The 21,090-nt window shown below is 38.4% G+C and overlaps 2 protein-coding genes across 2 annotated transcripts; one reads left to right on the forward strand and one right to left on the reverse strand.

The window, feature by feature from the left end:
- Positions 1-7,367: 7,367 nt before the first annotated feature.
- Positions 7,368-12,707, reverse strand: LOC126829423 (thioredoxin domain-containing protein 9). Its single transcript, XM_050559330.2, has 2 exons — positions 12,618-12,707; positions 7,368-10,463 (listed from the first exon to the last, which is right to left on the reverse strand). The coding sequence occupies exon 2, from the start codon at positions 10,452-10,454 to the stop codon at positions 9,783-9,785; it is 672 nt and encodes a 223-aa protein (XP_050415287.1). The 5' UTR covers positions 10,455-10,463; positions 12,618-12,707; the 3' UTR covers positions 7,368-9,782.
- A 3,525-nt stretch (positions 12,708-16,232) lies between these two features.
- On the forward strand, positions 16,233-20,564 carry LOC126829414 (uncharacterized). The gene is made up of 2 exons (XM_050559315.1): positions 16,233-16,452; positions 18,841-20,564. Exon 2 carries the CDS (start codon positions 18,841-18,843, stop codon positions 20,086-20,088), a length of 1,248 nt encoding a protein of 415 aa, XP_050415272.1. The 5' UTR covers positions 16,233-16,452; the 3' UTR covers positions 20,089-20,564.
- The last annotated feature ends 526 nt before the right edge of the window (positions 20,565-21,090 follow it).

The following is a 21,090-nucleotide window of genomic DNA, read 5'->3' on the forward strand; positions in this document are numbered from 1 at the left end:
GTTTTTGTTAATATTTTGTCTGAAAATTTGGCAAAACAAACCCAACGCCTAGCCTTCTTTGCCTCTTGTCATATCACAGCCATTTCACATATCATTCTCTTCATTTTAAAAAGTACCATATCAATCAAAGCACGAATGTGGACGTATATTGCAACCTTGGCAATGCTATCGTTTTATAAAATCATAGAAATTTTTGAAATGATATGTCGATCACTTTTTGCAATACTTGGTTGGTAGTACTGGGTAGTATTTGGTGGTAGTGTGTAGTACTGGATAGTATTTGGTGGTATTGGGCAGTATTTAGATGGTATTTGGTGGTATTGGACAGTATTTAGTTAGTATTTGGTGGTATTGAGTAGTACTGGATAGTATTATGTAATACCGGGTAGTAATGTAAAGTACTGGGTAGCATTTGGTGGTATTTTGAACTATTTATTACTAGTTAGTATTTAGTACTGGATGGCATATGTTAGTATTTGGTGGTATTTTGAACTATTTAGTTAGTATGTAATGGTATTTGATAGTATTTAGTTAGTATGTTATGGTATTTGATAGTATTTAGTTAGTATGGAATGGTATTTGATAGTATGGTGGGCTGAAACCTATTGATAATCAGTGTTCTGCGACTTTGGGTCATTCGAGGATTAAAGGTAGTAATATTATATCTGCGACTTTCCAGATTATCAAATTTTCTCTTCATCCAAGTTTTCCTTTTCCATAAGCTGCAGTTGAGATAAAGCTGGTGTGTTAGGGCGTATTTCCACGCCCTGTGTGGCTATCTTTGGGATATACATATACAGCTCGATTGTACACTACCAGACGTAGTCTTGTTAGCCTAGTTCTTGTTGTCACTGGTACTAGCTAACGACTTCAATACATTAACCAGAGCATATTTACAGAAATTAGGTAACCTCTACAGTATAGACCCTATAGTATTATATTTCCACGCTCTGTGTGACAATCTTTGGAATATACAGCATTTATCCGTGTGGGTGTGGGTTATAATATATGTTGTGTGGAAGACTTTGTTGGGTTTGTGGGCGTGCCAGAGACAGTGTGGACGTACCAGTGACAGTGTGGGTGTGCCAGCGACAGTGTGGGCGTGCCAGAGACAGTGTGGTGTACCAGGGACTTTATATAGTACCCTTTTTTGCTAAGGGGTTGATTTGCCTCCTTGTTTGTAATTACTTTTACTAAAAAGGTTCTTCAGCATTTCTAAAATGTATTTGTATTTTGTAGTTTATTCATTTTGACTTAATGAAATACAATAATTATTAATGTTTTACATGAATAGAAATTTATTAACGTTTCATACGTCTTTTCAACAAAAATTACGGTGAATGTGAATTTATTGCTTTCGTACCAAAATATAAGTTGTCCTTACTATAAATTAATTTCAGGAGACACAAGAATAACACAAAAGGTATTAATCTTGACGTCATTGTACTAACATTTAATATAATACATGTATTTTATATTTATGGATGCAGTTTCTTTTATTCATTTCTCACAGTGGATGTATGCCCGATGTTAATAATAATTGTTCCACAATATTTAACAATGCTTTTGAAAATGAATCTTGACATTTCTTTATACATAATTTCATTTATACTTTAATTTTTACTTTACGTACTTTAACTGTATACATGTACTTAATTAGTTTTTTAACATCCAATGTTTCACACTTCTATCTTAACAAATTTTACCCAAATATTTGTGTATATCCTTTATATGTTATAGTTTTCATATGTTTTTTAATTTCCACTTTGTTCTCAATTTTTTTTTTTTTAAAAATCTTAAATATATTGATAAATCTGAATTTTTTTAAAGGCAATTTATGTATATCTAATTCTTAAGACCTTGTATTTAACTTTTTTAAATGCCTCACTGAGGCGGTGGCAACATGTATTTTTGTGGACAGAAATCATTTCGTTCATAATTGAGCTTAAAGTAGTATCTCCTTAGCGTTTTCGTTCAAAATATTAAATTACAATGGTACTGGAAATGTAAATGTAAATCAAAAACACAGTAAATCAGGGGGTTTGGAGGAGGGGTCGTGCATCAACATCAATAGTTGCCGTCCTTAGAGTATAAGGAATAAGTATAATTCATATAAGGAATAAGATAATTCATATTGAATTGTGACTTTCGGGCGCTAAAGGCAAAAATTGGGCGTGGCCCTACCCCTGGGGGTTGGGACATTCACCAAAATCATTAGTTGGCGCGATTAGATTATAAGGACTACATATGCCAAGTACCAAGCTGATCCATTCAGAATTGCGGCTTGTAAACGACAAACACAAAAATTGGGCGTGGCTCTGCCCCTGGGGTTCGGAACAAGCAGATGTCGTCCTTAGGCTATACGGAATACATGTACTAAGTTCAAAGACGATCCATTAAGAATCGTGGCCTGTAGGCAACACACACAGAAGCAAGCCTTAGGGTATAAAGAATAAGTACGCAAAGTTTCAAAAGGATCTATTAAAAATTGCGGCCTGTAGGCGAAACACAAGACACACAAACATTGGGCGTGGGTCTGTCCAAGGGGGTCGGGCGACACCCAGACAGTGGTACTGTCACTGGGGGTTGGGCATGCACCCTAAATGATAGGGGTGTTCCCTAGTGTGCAACGAATAAGTATGCAAAGCTTCAAGATGATACGTTAAGAAATACGGCCTATAGACGACAAACAAATACAAGAAATGGGCGTGGCTCTGTCCCTGGGGGGAGGGCATGCACCAAAAACAATAGGAATCATCCTTAGGGTATAAGGAACAAGTATGTAAATTTTCAAGATGATAACTTAAGAATTGTGGCCTGTAGACGACACACAGACACACAAAAAGAAAAAAGGCGTGGCCCTGCCCCTGGTCGTCGGGCATGCGCCCCAAACGATAGAGATGTTCCTTAGGGTACAAAGAATAAGTATGGAAAGTTTCAAGATAATACGTTAATAAATGAGGCCTGTAAACGACAAACAAACAAATACAAGAAATGGGCGACAGACAGGGGCGACGGCATAATACGTCCACAATATGAATAAAATGATTGGTAAGCGGCTTAATCAGGGTTGATTCTATACGGCGACATTCATTTGATAGCAGGTTTAATTTTGAAATTATATTCATTAAAGGGGTCTTTATAAGCTGATATTAGTGTAATATGAGTCAATATGTTTACAACCTTTTTAAAAATTGTTATTGTTATTTCAAATCAATTACGTTCGCTAAAAAATAAAGCAACAGTCAAAATTTAACGATAGTCATTTGCGCCTGGTTAATCCATTCTACACGTTTTTTAAATCATTTTGTCGATTGTGAATCAGCCATTTTTATTATTACCGCGATGTCTTCTTGGATACATGTGTATGTTTTCTCTTCCCATCACGGCCCTCTTATTGTTACAATATATTACTTAATGTCTCGCTCTCGACCATTAAACAATACATAATGGTTTAGAGTGCCATTTAGACCATTGATTTATAAATATTACATAACCCGAGCCTAAATAATTGTCTTTTTTAAGACCGTTGTAATATCGTCTATCGGTCGTATTTAACATAACCAATATCTAAATATACAATGTTTTTAAACATAGAAAGAGGATGTCTACGCTAACGAGTTATCGAACTTGCCTCTGATTATCAGGCCATTATCATCTTTACCAAAGTAATAACTTTCAGGTGTTCTCTATCGATCCCTGAAAATCTATTCGACAATATCGAAGGTTTTTTTTTTCGTTATTCATCAATAACGAAAAACACGCTTCACACTATCAACATTATGGCAGTGTGAAGTTAGCTCAATTTTCGTTTTTCGATATTGGCGAATATCGAAAACCGAGCTACTCGTTTTTTGATATTCAAACTTAAATCTCAAAAAAGCAGATTTGATGGACGTATATCTACAGAATACCTCAAAACGTTTTTATATGAATCCACTGCTCAGGCATCCTCATTTATGACATCTTTAGTTCGTTATAGAAAACTGATTTAATCAAATGTGTTTCGCATTCTGTAGATATACATCTATCAAATCTGCTTTTTTGAAATTCAAGTTTGAATATCGAAAAACGACATTCACTAATATCGAAAAAAAGAGATGGTTGTTTTTCATTATTCGTCATTATCGAAAAGAGAGTAGCTCGGTTTTCGATATTCACCAATATCGAAAAACGAAAAACAAAAAGTTCACACTGCTCAACAGCCTAAACATAAAATACTTACTGTCACATTTTTATAGTCTGTCGAGTGAGATACATAAGGTGGTGTATCAGTGTCTCCAGTTGTTTCACATATATATTCACTAGTATCGTGACAGTCGGGATTATGTATGATAACCTGTATGGCGTTGTTGGTTAGTTGTGGTCTTAAAGCCACATTTATTTCATATTTAGGTGCTGTTATTCCAATTCCACGTATAAACGACCCAGTCGAATCAAGTGTTGTAAACGCCACTAATGATGATGATCCCTTGGTCACTTTGTGTATCCCAATAGCGCTTAGTTCAGTATAATTTGAGTTAGCATCAGCTGAACACCGTAATGTTAAAGATGTAGCACCTGCCTGTAGATTCGGGGATGGTGTTATTGTAAGCTTAGCAGCCTTGATATCTGAAAATATATATCAACTACTATATTAGTAGGGGAGCTAACTGACCGTTGTCTCTAAACTCACGGACAAAATTGGCACTATGCCTAACGGAGGCACCATAATGGCCGATGATCAGAATGGGAATTCTTAAGTTTCACATCCCCTGGGGTTAATTCAAAATGGTAGAAAATTAGGCCTGGGGCCTTTCTTACATTTTGCCCTTTTAACAACACCAAACATGCATAAAATTCGGAACAAATGTTTTACATAATGATAATAAATATATTAGATGTGCTGTTTGATAAATGTGAAAATATTTACACTATGAGAGGTATGAATAGAATTATACATGAACAGTATTTGCTCGAAGATACGTATGAATACTTTTATACAAAATATATGTACATGGATCAACATGGAAGCTGATGATATAGATCTATATACAAAAGGGGGGTTAGGGTTAGGGATAGGGTTTGGGCTGTAGGCCCCCGAAATCGCGGGAAAAGTCGATTTAATTCAAATTTTTGCGGAAAAAGCTAATTTTCGCTATATATGTTCACGTTGCTAAGGCAAACTTTAAAAGTGCCCTTCATAACAAAAAATCCCCTGGCTTCTGGCTTCAGAACACCCCCTATATATATAGTGACCTGAGTACGTAGATTTATTTCAAATATGACGGACAACTTTGATTCCTTTCTTAGCTGATAGGGTATGACCCCACAGTAAATAAAATACAACTTCAGAACAAATAATTCCCTGGGTTCCTACTCCAGAACGGGTTACAAGCTGAACAAATCACAAAATCCCGGTAGAACTAGTAGAAGACTGATTTGTTTCAAGTATAGCGGACAAATTTCTTCTTTCGTGAGAATGGTGCCACAGTTGACCTATAAGTAAAAGATGCCCTACAGAAGAGAATATCATCTTGTTTCTGTACTTCAGAACGCTCCCCACTGACCCCGATAGAGAGGTTTATTTCAGATATGACGGACAACTTTTATTCGTGTTTCAGCTGACAGGGTATGGCCCCAAAGTAAATAAAATACCACTTCAGAAAACCCACTCCCAGCATAATCTCTCTAAAAGTGTCTTCATTATATTACTAATTCCATATCTGGTGAATAACGAACAACAAACCAGCTCGTTGTTCCTTATTCGCGAATAACAAACAACAAACTGGCTCGTTGTTCCTTATTCGCGAATAACGAACAACAAACTGGCTCGTTGTTCGTTATTCGCGAATACCGAACAACGAACATCAAACTAACTTCACGTCGCCGCAGAAAAGTAGGACGTTAAACCTCATTTTATTTGATGGAACTAATTAAACAATAAACCTATGGATGTAATCTTACCTTGAATTACAGCAGTATATATCAGTGCCAATAACAAAATACGTTTCCCGTCCATTATGTTGTATAATATCCACTGTTACACCTGTTGTTCTATAGTCTGTATGGTATATATGATTTATTTCTGTATGTACGTCATATAATATATTTATTTTATATAATACACGTTTATGCGCAGTTACAGCTGTTGTTATATAGCTTATATAGCACAATGTGCGCCTTGCATGACCGGCATTATATGCATATTATAAAGCCCCCATCACACCAAACAACTTCTTTGAAACACCCTATACCCAATCCTAGAAAGTCGTAAAAAGAGTTGTGATCGGGGTAGAATCTGTAAATACATGTAGTGTCTATAATATGACCCCAGTTCGTTCATAAACAGTCCACACTATGTCTATCTTGTCTGTACTAGTCAAAATAAATGATATGCAAAGAAAAAAACGGAATAAATAAACAACGACTAACTTACTGATGCTCGACCACGGTAACGTTTAACACGTTTCTAGTATTTCCGTTCATAGTACGACAATTCCGTTCATAGTCCGTCCATCTCGTTTTAAGTACGCTGTCCCTCCGTCTTATTGCAGAACGGAGGAAATTGTGAACAAGTTGCTACTACGTTCACTCCGATCGCACACAGTTTCAGACGTTTGGCGACATTTTCCAGAACGTAGTGAGAACTAGTTAGGTGTGATGGGAGCTTGATCAGCAGGCAGTGTGAAGGTCTATATCTGCATGAAATCAATGAATCTATTAATAAATATATCTACAGTTGTTATCAAGTTTCAATGATCTAGTTTAAATATATTTACTAGTTCGTTCCGCTTCGTCTACATTAGACAAGTCAGTGTAGAAACGTTACATCCCATTTTATTTCATTTTAATTCGTTCCGCACGATCTCAAACATTGTGCTTGGAAATAAGAGTAGTGTTAATAGTTTTATATGTCAGTTCAATCTCAAAATACATGTACATCAAATAGATATATACGATGGAATAATAAACGTATTAAACTTGGGGGAGGGTGGGGGTAGCACGTCGCGCTGTATCATATAGTCTGTCATTGAGTCAACTGGCGTGGTTTCGATTCCCCGGTTGTACGTGAAAAGGTGTAGGGTCGCCTGTCCAACCTCGTGGGTTTTCTCCGGGTCCTCCGATTTCCTCCCACTGCTAAAGTCCCCTACTCACAAGCAAATTATTAAAATATAATTAAAAAAACATATGTTAGTCCCGAAATGACCTAGTTTGTGTCGAGTAGACGAGTAGACGTTAAACCACCCCCCTCTCTCGGCCATATTTCCCTCATACATGTAGCGAGCGCACTGTAGGATGTTATGACCATCTTCATTAGCCCGGTCAGAGCAGAGCAGAACAGTTGGATGTTAAACCCCATTTCATTTCATTCAAAACAAGATACAGATTAATGAAAGCAAATTTAATTTGAATATAATATTAAAGATAAATAATGAATAGTTTATATACATGTACACATATTTTAACATTCCAAATGTATTATTAACCTTTTATTATACAAATTGTTTCAATGGCATTTAGTAATTGAACTGTATTATACAGGTGACGATTCCATGGAATATGATTACTGCTGATTACCTTGAAGGCAACCTAAATTAAGGATTATGATATGTTAAGATACCTGTAATTAAAAGGGTATCTCTGGTTGGTCACCATTAACTAAGTATTGTTGTGTACATCTATATATTGTCTTGTTATATTTTCATATTTTATCATTGCTTGATAAGCCTAGTCGAAACGTCGCTCAGTAATAAGCAGTAATTGTATTCCATAGAATTGTGACCTGTATAATATATTACATACCGGTATTAAACAATTTCTATGATACTGTAACTTATGAAGGTGTGTTCTAGACGTGAATCTTAAATTTAACAAAAACAAATGGCAGTCACACAAACAAATCTGCTGGTTTGTTTAAGGAACAAAAAGCAGTGAAAGCACCATACATGTAACTATATTACTGAACCTAGATAGAAGGCACCTGTCACAAACATAGTCAGGGACAATTAATTACATAACACATATATTATAATATATACATTATGTGATTATTTCTGTCTGATAATATATGTGACAGGTGTCTTATATCTCCAGGTTTGTTTATTACAGAAATTATTGTAACAGAGTTAGAAACAATGAGAATTTGTGAAACCAAAATATGAAATACATCGTCGGTGAAGTGTCAAAAGGGTGTATCCCGGGAAATTAGTCAAATACACTTTTTTGCATTTTTAAAATCTCACAATTAATATGCACATTTCTGTCTAAGCTGTTTATCTCTACGCCAATTAGAACTGTTCTGGGTATCATGTGTCCAAATTTTGTATCTTGATTTGTGGAAATTTTGAAATGCAAAAGGTTCTATTTCTTAATCTTTAGAAATTCTTAGATACACCCTTTTGACACTTCACTGACGACATGTATTAAACACAACCCTTTAGCATGTGGTCCATGTAAATATTCCTTGAAGAAAATTAGAGAAAAGGGTGATATACATGTATTAACCAGAATACCCCTGGACAGACCGAAACGGCTGTTCCTTTGAAACCGCACAAGATATGTGAATAGCTGTCTGTATTATAGAACCATTTACTAGTTCTTGGGGGTGACAGGGCAGTGTCTAAGGTGCCTTAGTTAAGAGGGGTTTGTTCACTCTAACTAAGTACCAAATATTCAGATAATCTCCTGATGACATGGGACCTGCTACATTTTTTCCGATCTGGCATCTGCATGTCGAAAGTATTATTATAATTTGTATTAAAGGAATGTGAAATGGACTGAAGCTCATTAATATTTACATGGTACAGACAGACAATGTTGATGTATGAGACCACTATATGAAATAAATAATACAATAATAACGGTTGATTATTGTAATAAGGGTGATGATTTTCTGTTTCACAAAAGGGGAAATTTGGCTTTTTTCCATTTTCATGAAACAAAACTTTTCGGTTTTATTGAGTGGGTCAGTTTCAGCTTTTTGGCAGACGATACCACATTATATATTTCACTTGTGGGTCCGTCTGCCCAGGTGCAGCTATATACTCTAAACGCTGACAAATAAATAGCTCATAGATCAGAACGAGGTGACAAGTTCAGTTATCAAGCCTTTACGAAAAATAAAACTCCAGCAATTAATAAGTGTATTTTATGATCACATTTATACATGTAGTTTTTAGAAAAAAAATTTGGGGGGGGGGGGGGCAGATTGTAATTTCCGTTTTTAAAGTCTGATCCCAGCACTGTAACCCGGCTATCATTTAATCTTGTGTTTCTAACACTAATTTTCTTGACATTCGTTTAATCTTTGTTTAAAAATTCATAAAAATCACTCAAAATCATCTAATTTATTCTTGTGACCAGTTTAAATCTAACAGATTAAATTTGATGATTAGTGTCAAATTTACAAGTATTTAATTTCCTGACCACTGTCCAAATATTAATCATTAAACATCAATAATCTATTGGGTTGTTTACTTATTAACAGTGATTGAGATATTAAACGCTTGTAAATTGGACATTCATTATCAAAATTAACTTTAAACTGGACACAAGTACAAATTAGATGACTTTGGGTGATTTTATTTTTAAACAATTTTTTAAACAAAGATTTGATATTGAATGAATGTGGAAGACATTAGTGCTAGATACACAAGATTAAATGATACCCATGTTACAGTGCATGTTCTCCATGTTTTTTTCATCACCCCTATTGTTTGTATGAACATTTTCTGTATGAAATGTAGCGTATGTATGTATTTAGAATGCAGGCATATTCTTTGTGCACTTCATGTCATATATTAATAATCGTCATCACTACTGCTATTACCATCGTCACGGATGGTTTTCTTCTGAGTTGGGCGAGCGTAACCCAGGATACTGCGGCCACTTCCTTTAGCCTCGTTATCATCTGTTGGTGGGTTCAAAAGGTCACCACTATAATTAATAGCCTGAGCATTTCCCAGTCGCCATTCCAACATCTCTGTAGAAAAATCGTCCTTGCCACCTAAATCATCAAAACCTACAATATAGTCTGTTGTTTTACCATCCTTAGCAACACATATTGTTGGCAACACTTTAATTCTCAGACGTTCAACTAAAAATGGTGCTTTCTCCGCATTTAGCTTCAGGAATCGGGTTTCCAAATGTTTTGGTGCCAAGATATATAAATGTTTATCCACGATTTTACAACGGAATGTGCTGTCTCGATAAAAATGGCAAACCACTTTTTTACTTTTTTTACACTCATCAAAGAATTCCTTCTCGTTTGAGATTTCCGTGTATTCTCCGTGACCCTGTGCCAGCCATTCTTGTTTCTGTGACGCCATTTTTTTCATCATTGCCATCCTCTTAACTCTCAATGCTTCAAAATCATCTTCGTCAAACTTGTCCAGTTTTTCAATTTCGGCATCCACCTGTTGTTCCATGGCCTGTGTGGCCTGCAGGAGATGCTGTCCTAAAACCTGCTCCATTTTTAAAGCCTGAAAAAACATGAAATAAATCATATAAAAATGTAAATTCTCGAATCGTTATTAGTTACATGTATTATAAATGCACATATGTAATGAAATGGGGTTAAATGTCCTACTGGGCTAATGAAGACAGGCATGCTATGACTATAAAGGAAATTTTGACAGCGGCACTACGGCCTACTATTATATCGAATTCCAACTACATGTACCACGTGATCTTTACCAGCACGCCAATGTGTATACAGGGCCTTGGTTTAGTGTACCATCCGAACGCGAACGTCTAGACAGCTGTCCTTGCCAGGTTCTCCGTCCCGCACCACTTTAGCAGGTCTTTAGCAATGGGGGGAAATGGAAGGACCCGGAGAAAACTCACGCGATTTGCCAGGCGAACCATACGTACAACCGGGGAATCGAAACCACGTCAGTTGACTCAATGACAGGCCTATGATACGCGCTAACCATTCTGTCACCCAACCCCCCCATTTTTAGACTAACATACGGTTAATTTTAATTGACACTGAATGACGAATACTAAATGAAATGAACAATAACTTTGTTCAAGTAATATTGGAAATGAACAATAACTTTGTTCAAGTAATATTGGAAATGTAATCGAATATTTATGTCCTATGTGTTTAGTGTTTAAAATAATAGCTAATTGAATGTAGAGTTTAGACATCGACGGTACTGAACTGTTCGTCATATTTGTTTTAGTTTGTAAGATAGTTTAAACAATATTTTATTCAATAAACTGAATTGGATTGAACAACAGGCAAAGGCCTATAAAAGTTCTCTCCAAACATATAAAATAATTAAATCCAATGTGTACAATAAACAATGGTGGACATATGTATAGCCAGTGAGTTACAAACATATAAATAAAATGAAATGGGGTTTAACGTCCTACTGTTCTGCTCCTATACTGGGCTAATGAAGACGGGCAAACGCCATACAGTGTGCTATGAAGGAAATTTTGCCCGGGCAGCGGCACTATAATCACCTACTCTTATATCGAATTCCAACTGCCAAGGGATCTTTTACGTGCATTCCAATGTATACACGGGACCTCGGTTTTTCGTCTCATCCGAAGGACTAGACAGCTGTCCTTGTCAGGCCCTCCGTTCCGCACCACTGACAAGGGGAAACCACGCTGTAAATCCCGACGAACTTTCTCTGCCAACGCCGGGATCAACATGTGACCCCCAGGCTAGCGAGTCAGCGTCTTACTCACTTAGTAAGCGTGGCTCCATTATGCATATAACCTCCAACACTGCTACATGTAAGTGGAGCTTTTAGCACACCGCACTGTATCATACGGTCTGTCATTGAGTCAAAAAGTGACATGGTTTCGATTCCACCACTCATGACTGTACGCGATAAGGAGTAATATCATGACTATCATCTGTCCAACCTTGTGGGTTTCTGCAGGTCCTTTGGTTCCTATCACACAGCTAATGACCTCTACATGTACGTGCAAATGAACTATTGAAATAAAATTGAACCATACTCTAGTCCCAAAATGACCTTTTCATGTACAACCTGGGAATCGAAGCCACACCAGTTGGCTCAATGACTTGACAGATCTTATGATGCAATGCGCACAATGCTAACCATTCATTCGGCCATCCACACTCCAATTGGATGGTGAATGAAAACTATTCCGGATGTGAGTGAGGGTCTTATTGTAAGGGTGCAGATTTTAAGCTGTATGAAATAGAAGCTAGCCATGTCCGCTCATAAATTTACAGATGGAATTAACAGTGGTCTACTTCCGAGTAAATTATACACGAGTTATGTCCCTTGACCATCCCTACCAGCAATGGATGGCGCGTTTAAAACCAACTTGACACAACATCGGAATAATTTGTACCCACCAATAACAAATGGTACGTTCAAATGACGAAACATTGTAATATTAAATGAGTCCTGATAGTGGATTTGTATTAAATTATGCCACACCTGTAATCCTGGTCATGCCCGCGGCTGTACACTAGATCTATCATTACTACGACTGGACCAGTACGATGCAGAATTCTGAAGTGAATCGATTTGAAAATACCGACGAAAATGAACAAAATATACGTTTAATACTTTTCAAACCTGCTCGGTTCCCTTTCTAAACTATCCAACTAGTTGAAATAAGTTATAAATATAAATACTAACCAATCTAGTCTCTAAATTCCTATAAAAAAATCTTTTCTTTCTAGACACCTCGATGAGATCACTGTAAATCTATTTTGTTTAATGTCACCTAAAATTTACCTTATCTAACAGCAACAGTTATTGGTTGTACAGTAAATAGTGGCCAATCAAATATCGCGTAGCAACGAGCGATGGTAGTCTGAAAGTCTGGATAATCAATTAAGCTACCACGTGCATGTTATGACTGGATAATCTAACGTTGAGATTAGCAACTCTGTTTACCGTTAACAACATAACAACAACAAAAACATCTATTTAGCGCGTGCTTCAACTTGTTTATTTTGCCCATTTTCTCAAATTATAATGAATCAACTATTTGTTAAAATGAAAATAAAAGAAACAGACAAACATATATAGATGTAGACTATTAATTACGTAATCGGTTTACAGAAGTTATACCATTGACCGAGCTTATAATACATTGTAGCTTATTATAAAGGTCCATTGGTGTGTGAAATAGCTTTATTTAACGTCCGCTTCCATCGAGGTGATATCGCAGACAATGTCCATTGGTTATTGGTTATACCATGGACCTTATAATACCCACTTCCAAGTTTGGTCAAAGGTCACGAGATGTAAAACAAGGTTGTCTAGTCGTTCGGATGGAATGAAAAAACGAGGTCGCGTGTACACATTGGCGTGCACGTAAAAGATCCCTTGACAGTTGGAATTCGATATAAGAGTAGGCCGTAGTGCCGCTGTCCGGGCAAAATAGCCCTCATATATAGCACACTGTATGGCGTATGCCCGTCTTCATTAGCCCAGTTCGGGGCAAAATAGTAGGACGTTAAACCCCATTTCATTTCCTTTTGTAAACAAGTCTATAGCGCTAATCCCTAACCCCTAACCCTTACCCTAACCTCGTGAACAATCATGTGCGCTAACCTTATTGATTACACCTTGGCGACCTAGACGGAATCTGGAGGTGACCTGAAGAAATAGACCTAGACAGTGGTTTAAAATTAAATCATTTTACAGGCCACCCGAAAGAAACAACTAGGTCTACCGTATCAGAAGTCATTTTGTCAAATTTTTGTGGAGCTGCAGTGTTGGTCAACAAGGGATTTTACAGCGTGGTTTTAAAAAATTATACTTCAGTGATGCAGCTTCGGAGGGTTTAGCATGGAACTGTGTCTAGTCGTTAGGATGGGAAAAACCGAGACCGTATGTAGGGCCTACTTTATTGGCGTGTGATTTTTATCGTTCGTAGATCAAACATGGATTATCGAGTGTGTTTAATTTCAATTTTTAAAGATACATTGTGTAAGATTTAGATAACGAGCTAGCCATTCTTGCTATAATAGTTCGAAAATAGATAATGTAAAATGAATAATTTGAAAATTTGATTCAAATTACTCTATTGCGAGCGAAAATATTAGCCTTTGAAGGTTTCACAAAACGTGTGCAATAATTTCAACCACTGTACTGGTTTTTCGAAGCTAAGTCTCGTTCTTCCATTTTTAGCTTAAATCAAAATATGGCTGAACTGTTCTAATCTATTTAATATCGGAGAAATCCAATGCCATCGAGAGTTGATTATGGCCTGGATAAGTTAATTAATGTCTAATTAATAATTAAGAAAATTAAAAACGACCTGCAATAGGTAGATTTAGCTCTTGCATAATGTATGTTTAAACATTGAACAGGCCCACAACCAGCCACATTTCTCAAAAATGGCGCCAAAAGAAACCCCAACTAAAGAAGTTGAACCCGACTTTTAATTGTCAGTTCGATTCGCCCAAATCTCCAGCCTAATAATCTTCTAAATATGAAATGTCAGATAAAATTCCTTTTATGGACAAATTATCGTATGTGTGTAGAATGACGTCTTGGTAAAATATCTATTGGGATCAATGGCTGTACTGGCTGTAGGTTATTAAAGAGATGTTCTGTCGACAGTAATCTACATTTCTATTAGTAACTACCCGGATCCACGGTGGCTAAGTGGGTAGGACGCTAGTAGCCATAGTGGCTAAGTAAGTACGCTGGTAGCCATGCACGGTGGCTAAGTGGGTAAGACGCTGGTAGCCACGGCGGCTAAGCGGATAAGACGCTGGTTCGCTAGCCTGGAGGTCGCGTGTTGGATCCCTGCATTGGCCGTGACATTTCATCGGGATTTTCCGACGTGGTTTCCGCTTGTCAGTGGTGTAGGACGGAGGGCCTGACAAGGACAGCCGTCTAGTCGTTCGGATGGGACGAAAAACCGAGATCCCGTGTATAAATTGGTGACCTCGTTAAAGTTCACTTGGCAGTTGTATCTCGATATAAGAGTAGGCCATAGTGCCGCTGACCGGGCAAATTTCCCTCATAGCACACTGTCTGGTGTATGCCCGTCTTCATTAGCCCAGTCGGAGCAGAACAGTAGGACGTTAAACACCATTTCATTTCATTTTCATTTTATTTCAGTAATTATCCAATATTAAACATAGACATGCAACCTCTTTTTCTATTAGTTTAATATATAGTCAGTCATATTGATGGTTTCTGGATTGCCTGGAGGTCTTTCTCTGGAAGTCTTTCTCTGACAGGAAGCCACGGTGGCTAGGTGGTTAAGACGCTGGCTCGCTAGCCTGGAGGTCGGGTGTTCGATCCCTGCATTGGCCGAGAAAGTTCATCCAGATTTTCCGACGTGGTTTCCCCTGTCAGTGGTGCAGAACGGAGGGCCTGACAAGGACAGCTGTCCAGTCCTTCGGATGATACGAAAAACCGAGGTCCCGTGTATATATTGGAATGCACCTAAAAGATCCCCTGACAGTTGGAATTCGATATAAGGGTAGGCGATACTGCCGCTGCCCGGGCAGAATTTGTCTCATAGCACACTGTATGGCGTATGCCCGTCTTCATTAGCCCAGTATAGGAGCAGAACATTAGGACGCTAAACACCATTTCATTCATTTCTTTCTCTGGCATGGGTGTCGGTCCTCTCTCTGGAATGCCTCTCTCTCTCTCTCTCTCTCTCTGCCAATCTCTCCCCGAGATGATTGACAGTCTCTCTCTGGGTTCATGTGTGCCAATTCTCTCTTCGGGATGCCTGAAAATCTCTCACCTTGATTTTAGCAGTTCACATTCCGGCATATTAAATGGCATATCCCTACTGCGCGGTGGGTTTGGAATTTCGCTCTGCTGGTATGGCTGGCAGATCTCTCCCCGGGATGTTTTGCACCCCCCCACCCACCTTCTGGTATATGATTACCAGACCTCTCGCCCGTTTGTTGTTTGGATTTTCGGTCTCCGGGGTGGTTACCTCCTCCCCCTCTCTCGCGCGCGGGCAGTTCTCTCTCTGTCAAAAAAAGCCAACGAAAAAACAAGCAAGACCCTCTACATAACCCAGCACTACTAAATAAATATAATATAAAATCCAGGATATATTTGAAAGAAATTTTTTTTCTGGTCAAAATATCTCTTTATTTCTAAAGAAATCAATTATATCGCGATGTGTTGATCACTGAAATGTATTACTACATGAATTCTTATACCCTATATGGTCAAAAGAAAACCTCAACTGCTCAGATACTAAAAATAGATAAATCTATAAATAGAAATGACAAGTCGACTGAGAGTTATAATGCGTTCATATCTATCTCTTCAGTCTTCACCTATCGACAACTGGGTGTAGCCTACTTTTAAAGAACGTATATACTGTCAAAATATTTTATATGATGCAGCGTGATCAGAGGGCCATTTTGATAATAGTATTTCGGCCTAGTGGAACAAACTGAGAGCATACTAAAACAAAAGTAGAGATCGAAGAGGCCATAACAGCTAACACTTACTTTCACGAGATAATCGTTTCAGGGTAAGTAAGATGGCGGACGTTTGTCCCGTGTTAATAAGTTTATAACTTTTTCATTACTTAACTGCTCTGCGCCGACCGAGGTAATGAAGCCGGACAGCGCCGTTCGAATTCTACTGTCAATAAGGGATATTTTAATGTGTTGCCAATGATAAACACAGTATCACGCATTTTCGTCCCATCCGAAAGACTACGCCTCTCTTTGCATGCTCTCTTTAACGCGCGGCGTATTTTGTAAAACGCACAGCACATTGTAGGCGTACACTTATTAGCTGTGTAAATTCTATGTAGGCCTACATGGATGTTAGTCCGTTCACGTATATCGACTATAACATACAAACGGATATAAAATTTAACCGATTTAATTACACATTGTAACCCACAGCAGTTTTCCAATTAAGATTGGTTCATTGCGTCCCAGGACGGAGGGCCTGAAAAGGACAGTTGTCTAGTGTATAGGTCCCGTGTATACATTGGCGTGCACGTAAAAGATCCCTTGACACACTGTATATGTCTGTCTTCATTAGCCCAGTCGGAATAGAACAATAGGACTTAAAACCCCATTACATATCATTTCATTTCATTGCGTCCCGTCTACATAAGGGAGAAGCGGTGTTCGATCCCGATGTTAGCCGAGAAATTTCAAAGTAATTTTTTCGGCGTGCTCTCCGCCCCTCCTCTCTTTGGAAGTGGTGTAGAAAAGAGAGTCTGGCAAGGGACAGCGGATAGTCAGTCCTTCGGGTGGGACGAAAAACCGCGGTCCCGTGTAAACATTGTCGTGCACAAAAAAAACCCCTTGACAGTTGGAATTCGAAGTAAGAGTAGGCCGTAGCGCCGCTGTCCGGGCAAAATGTCCTTTGCAGCAGAAAGGTATGACGCTAAACCCAATTTCATTTGGTCCAATGCATAGTATCACACACATGTATCACATGGCATATTAAATTGTGAAATAATTAAGATTTTCACATAAATATTTCGGAAAATTTATTTTATAAAATTTGCTGTCAAATTAACGGTAATCGCTTCAGCTTATCTCGTTACCTAACTTATTTGGTACTTGTGTCAAGTAAAGTTTACTAAACAAGCTTGTTAATAATTTGTATCTATTGTATTATGTCTTTAGGATTATTATTACAATCTGTACTTCATTGTAATTAGCCATGTTTGTTACAAGTCAAAATGAAATGAAATGGGGTTTAACGTCCTACTGTTCTGCTCCGACGGCTAATGAAGACGAGCATACGCCATAGAGTGTGCTATGGGGGAAACTTTTCCCGGACAGTGGGGCTACGGCCTAATGTTATATCGAATTCCAAATGCCAAGGGTTTTTTTACGTACAAGCCAATGTGTACACGGTTTTCGTCCCATCCGAACGACTAGACAGCTGTTCTTGTCAGGTCCCCCGTCCTGTACCCCTGACAAGGGAAAACCACGCCGGATAATCCCGATGAATTTTCTCGGCCTACACCGGGATCGAACCGGCGACCTCCAGGCTAGCGAACCAGCGTCTTACTAACTCAGCCACCGTGACCCCATGTTACATGTCAAAAACATCGATTTTGTGTAGCTTTTGAGTGATTCTTTATTTACCAGATTATGCGGTCCGTCATTGAGTCAAGTGGCTTGGTTTCGATTCCAAGCTTATGTGTGACAAGGGGTAGGGTCACCTGTCCAACCTCGTGGGTTTTCCCTGGGTTCTACGGTTTCCTCCTAGCGAATTATTGAAATAAAATTGAACCGTATGTTAGTCCCGAAATGACCTAGTTTGTGTCGAGTGGTTGTTAAACACCATTTCTCGAATATTCTCGAATATTTTGAAGTTTAACACTATTTTCTGACTATTATGGAGTAATCCGAAATTGTGTATAAAATAATAATTTGCTAATGCGGAATGGGATTTGTAAAAAAACAACAACGCCATTACTATTTGCTCCGGTTGAGGAGACCCAATCTGATTAAAACACAGATCCTATTTCGTTTCGTTTTTATAGTTCAAAATTTCGTTTTGCTTGTCTTTACTACACTAGGACCTGGAAGAGTTGTTATTATAACCCGCGTTCTGGTTTAAGTGAGGGATTAGCCAATGAAACGGTCTGTTAAGCGAGTTCTTGGTGTGGGATGCAGGTAACTGTAGGTAAACCACTAGAAACGTCAACGCTGATTGATTAATCCATGTCTGGCGTAATAGGGCCTAAAGCCGCTCGTGCGACCCCTGACACGACCTTCCAGTACAACGGGAAAGATCTTCATGTAGTGTAGGTCATCGAAAGCATAAAAAAAGAAACGAAACATAGATCTGTATTTTAATCGGATTACCAATCATAATGCTGTATTTTAATCAGAATCGACAATCCCATAGTCACAACGCATATCAATTTATGTCATTTCAGATGGAGGAGGAGGTTCATGAAGTTGATTATTGCGAACTACCATCCATTGTATGGGTGAATATCATGAAACATTTGTCGCTAGGAGACCGATATAACCTCTCCTTGACCTGTCATTGTCTCCATGGTTACTTCAACCACCCGTCACTATGGAGCGTTGCTAACATAAAACTGATTGGATGCAGCACGAATTTCTATACCTCGGATGTCAATACTGCGATGCCAAGCAAAACAGTAAAGTTAATTCAAACATTCGGAAAATTCTTCCAAATTCTGCATTTGCAATTACGCGGCCATTTGGGACGCTTGGAAAAGACTACAAAAGAGCTGCTTCAATCTATCACAGACAATTGCCGACTTCAAGTGCTGACCTTGGAGGTTGGGCTGATGACCTCTAATTATCATCTCCATGGTAACGCGCCTGGATACGAGGAGATCGAGTGTATGTTGAAGTTAATAGAGGAGGCCTACAGATTGAAAGAGCTAAATATTATTTCGTGGCCGATGTTTCCCGCACTGGAGAATTACAGGTGCGGCAATATATTCCAGGTGCTGCTTCAAAACAACAAGATAAAAAACTTGGAATCTCTCAACTTATTTTGGCCGACGGACTGTAGTTGGTCGGAACGAGAACCTATTTTACCTTCTCGAGAATTTACAAAACAAATCATATCACACTTCAGGAATTTAAAACAACTTTCTTTAAGATCTCCTATGATGAGCGAACAACTCCTAACAGAGTTGATGTCACCGGGAAGAACCAAGTTACAGGTTTTACAAATCTTTATAAATTACTCACTGCACGAGAAACAGTACGAAATGCCGCTAATCTCGAATGAAATGTGGAAACGATTTAAAAATGCCAATCCGGGTTTAGTTGTCGAATGTCGTGTCATGTCGCGAATCGGTTGTGACGCTCTTTTAGAACAATTCCTAAAACCTGAAATTCCTTTAAAATCGCTGACGATATTCAAATATGGTAAATGCAGCAAAACACTATTGGGGTATATCAGCGAGAATTACAGTAAAACGTTCGAGGGTTTAATTTGTTTATGTGATGTGGTGAATATTGACAAGGCAGTGTTACAGTTAGTGAAATCATGTTCTAAGTTAAACCAACTCGTTATGCATGCAGGAATTCGTCTGGGAACCATCATCTCTATCAGTCAGATGCCCAGGGTGTGGGCAAAGTTTAGTTTTGACGATAAAAATATAAAATGTGTGGCCGATGTTAATGCTAATGATGAATAGAAAAAAATAGAGAGGTCTGGGGTTTAACGCCCACAAACTAGGTCATTTTGGTACTAACATATAAGGTTCAATTTTATTTCATAATTCGCTCGCTTGAAGAACCCCGGAGAAACCCATCGAGGTAGAATAGGCGACCCTACTCTTTGTCATGCACAAGGGAATCGAAATCACGCCACTTGACTAATTCAGCCCCCTCCCCCAATTCCAACATAGAATACCAATCCATTTTTGGACCAGGAATTTCGGACCAAGCCTACCAGTGTTGATGTTTTTCTTCGAATAAAGCCTGAGGCTTTTCCAATTCATGAAACTGGGCATGATTGTTCCTTGGAGTTTCTGGACTTCGATTTTTGATATGACGTCCCAATTTCAAGCTGTCGACGATGACGTCATGACTTGGTTCCTGGTCAATAAGCTAGTACTTGTTTATAAACATACCTTTTGTACAATTTGTTTAATAAATTTTTTAATTTTTTTTATGTTCTGAATGTGGGTTTCCATGCCTGTAGCTATGATGAGAGATACTAGGGTAGCAACCTGGACTGGTTTCCAGTGTATAGACATTGGTGTGCAGAAGTTTGGTGATGCCCGGGGCGTTAGTTACTTTTGTACCGATCAGACATCGTTACTAAAGTAACTACCGGGGCGTATACTCAGAAGTTGCGTGACGCAGGGTGCCTAGCTAGCACTCAGAAGTTTGGGAAAGGAAGATACTTTGATTATGCCAAGGAAGCCACGGTGGCTAAGTTAGTAAGACGCTGGAAGTCGCGGGTTCGCTCTCGGTGTTAGCCGAGAAAGGTAATCGGGATTTTCCGGCGTGGTTTCCCCTTGTCAGTGGTGAAGGATGGAGGGCCTGACAAGGACAGCTATCTAGTCGTTCGGATGGCACGAAAAAGTTCCCTTAGCATTTGGAATTCGATATGAGTAGGCTTTAGCGCCACTGTCCGGACAAAATTTCCCTCATAGCACACTGTTCACTAGCCCAGTCGATACAAGAACAGT

The sequence above is a fragment of the Patella vulgata genome, chromosome 8, assembly GCF_932274485.2.
Source record: "Patella vulgata chromosome 8, xgPatVulg1.2, whole genome shotgun sequence".
NCBI classification, from domain to species: domain Eukaryota; kingdom Metazoa; phylum Mollusca; class Gastropoda; family Patellidae; genus Patella; species Patella vulgata.

Bases quoted from the DNA above. Each gene is read 5' to 3' on its own strand.
- LOC126829423 (XM_050559330.2), bottom strand. From the start codon at position 10,454: ATGGAGCAGGTTTTAGGACAGCATCTCCTGCAGGCCACACAGGCCATG.
- LOC126829414 (XM_050559315.1), top strand. From the start codon at position 18,841: ATGGAGGAGGAGGTTCATGAAGTTGATTATTGCGAACTACCATCCATT.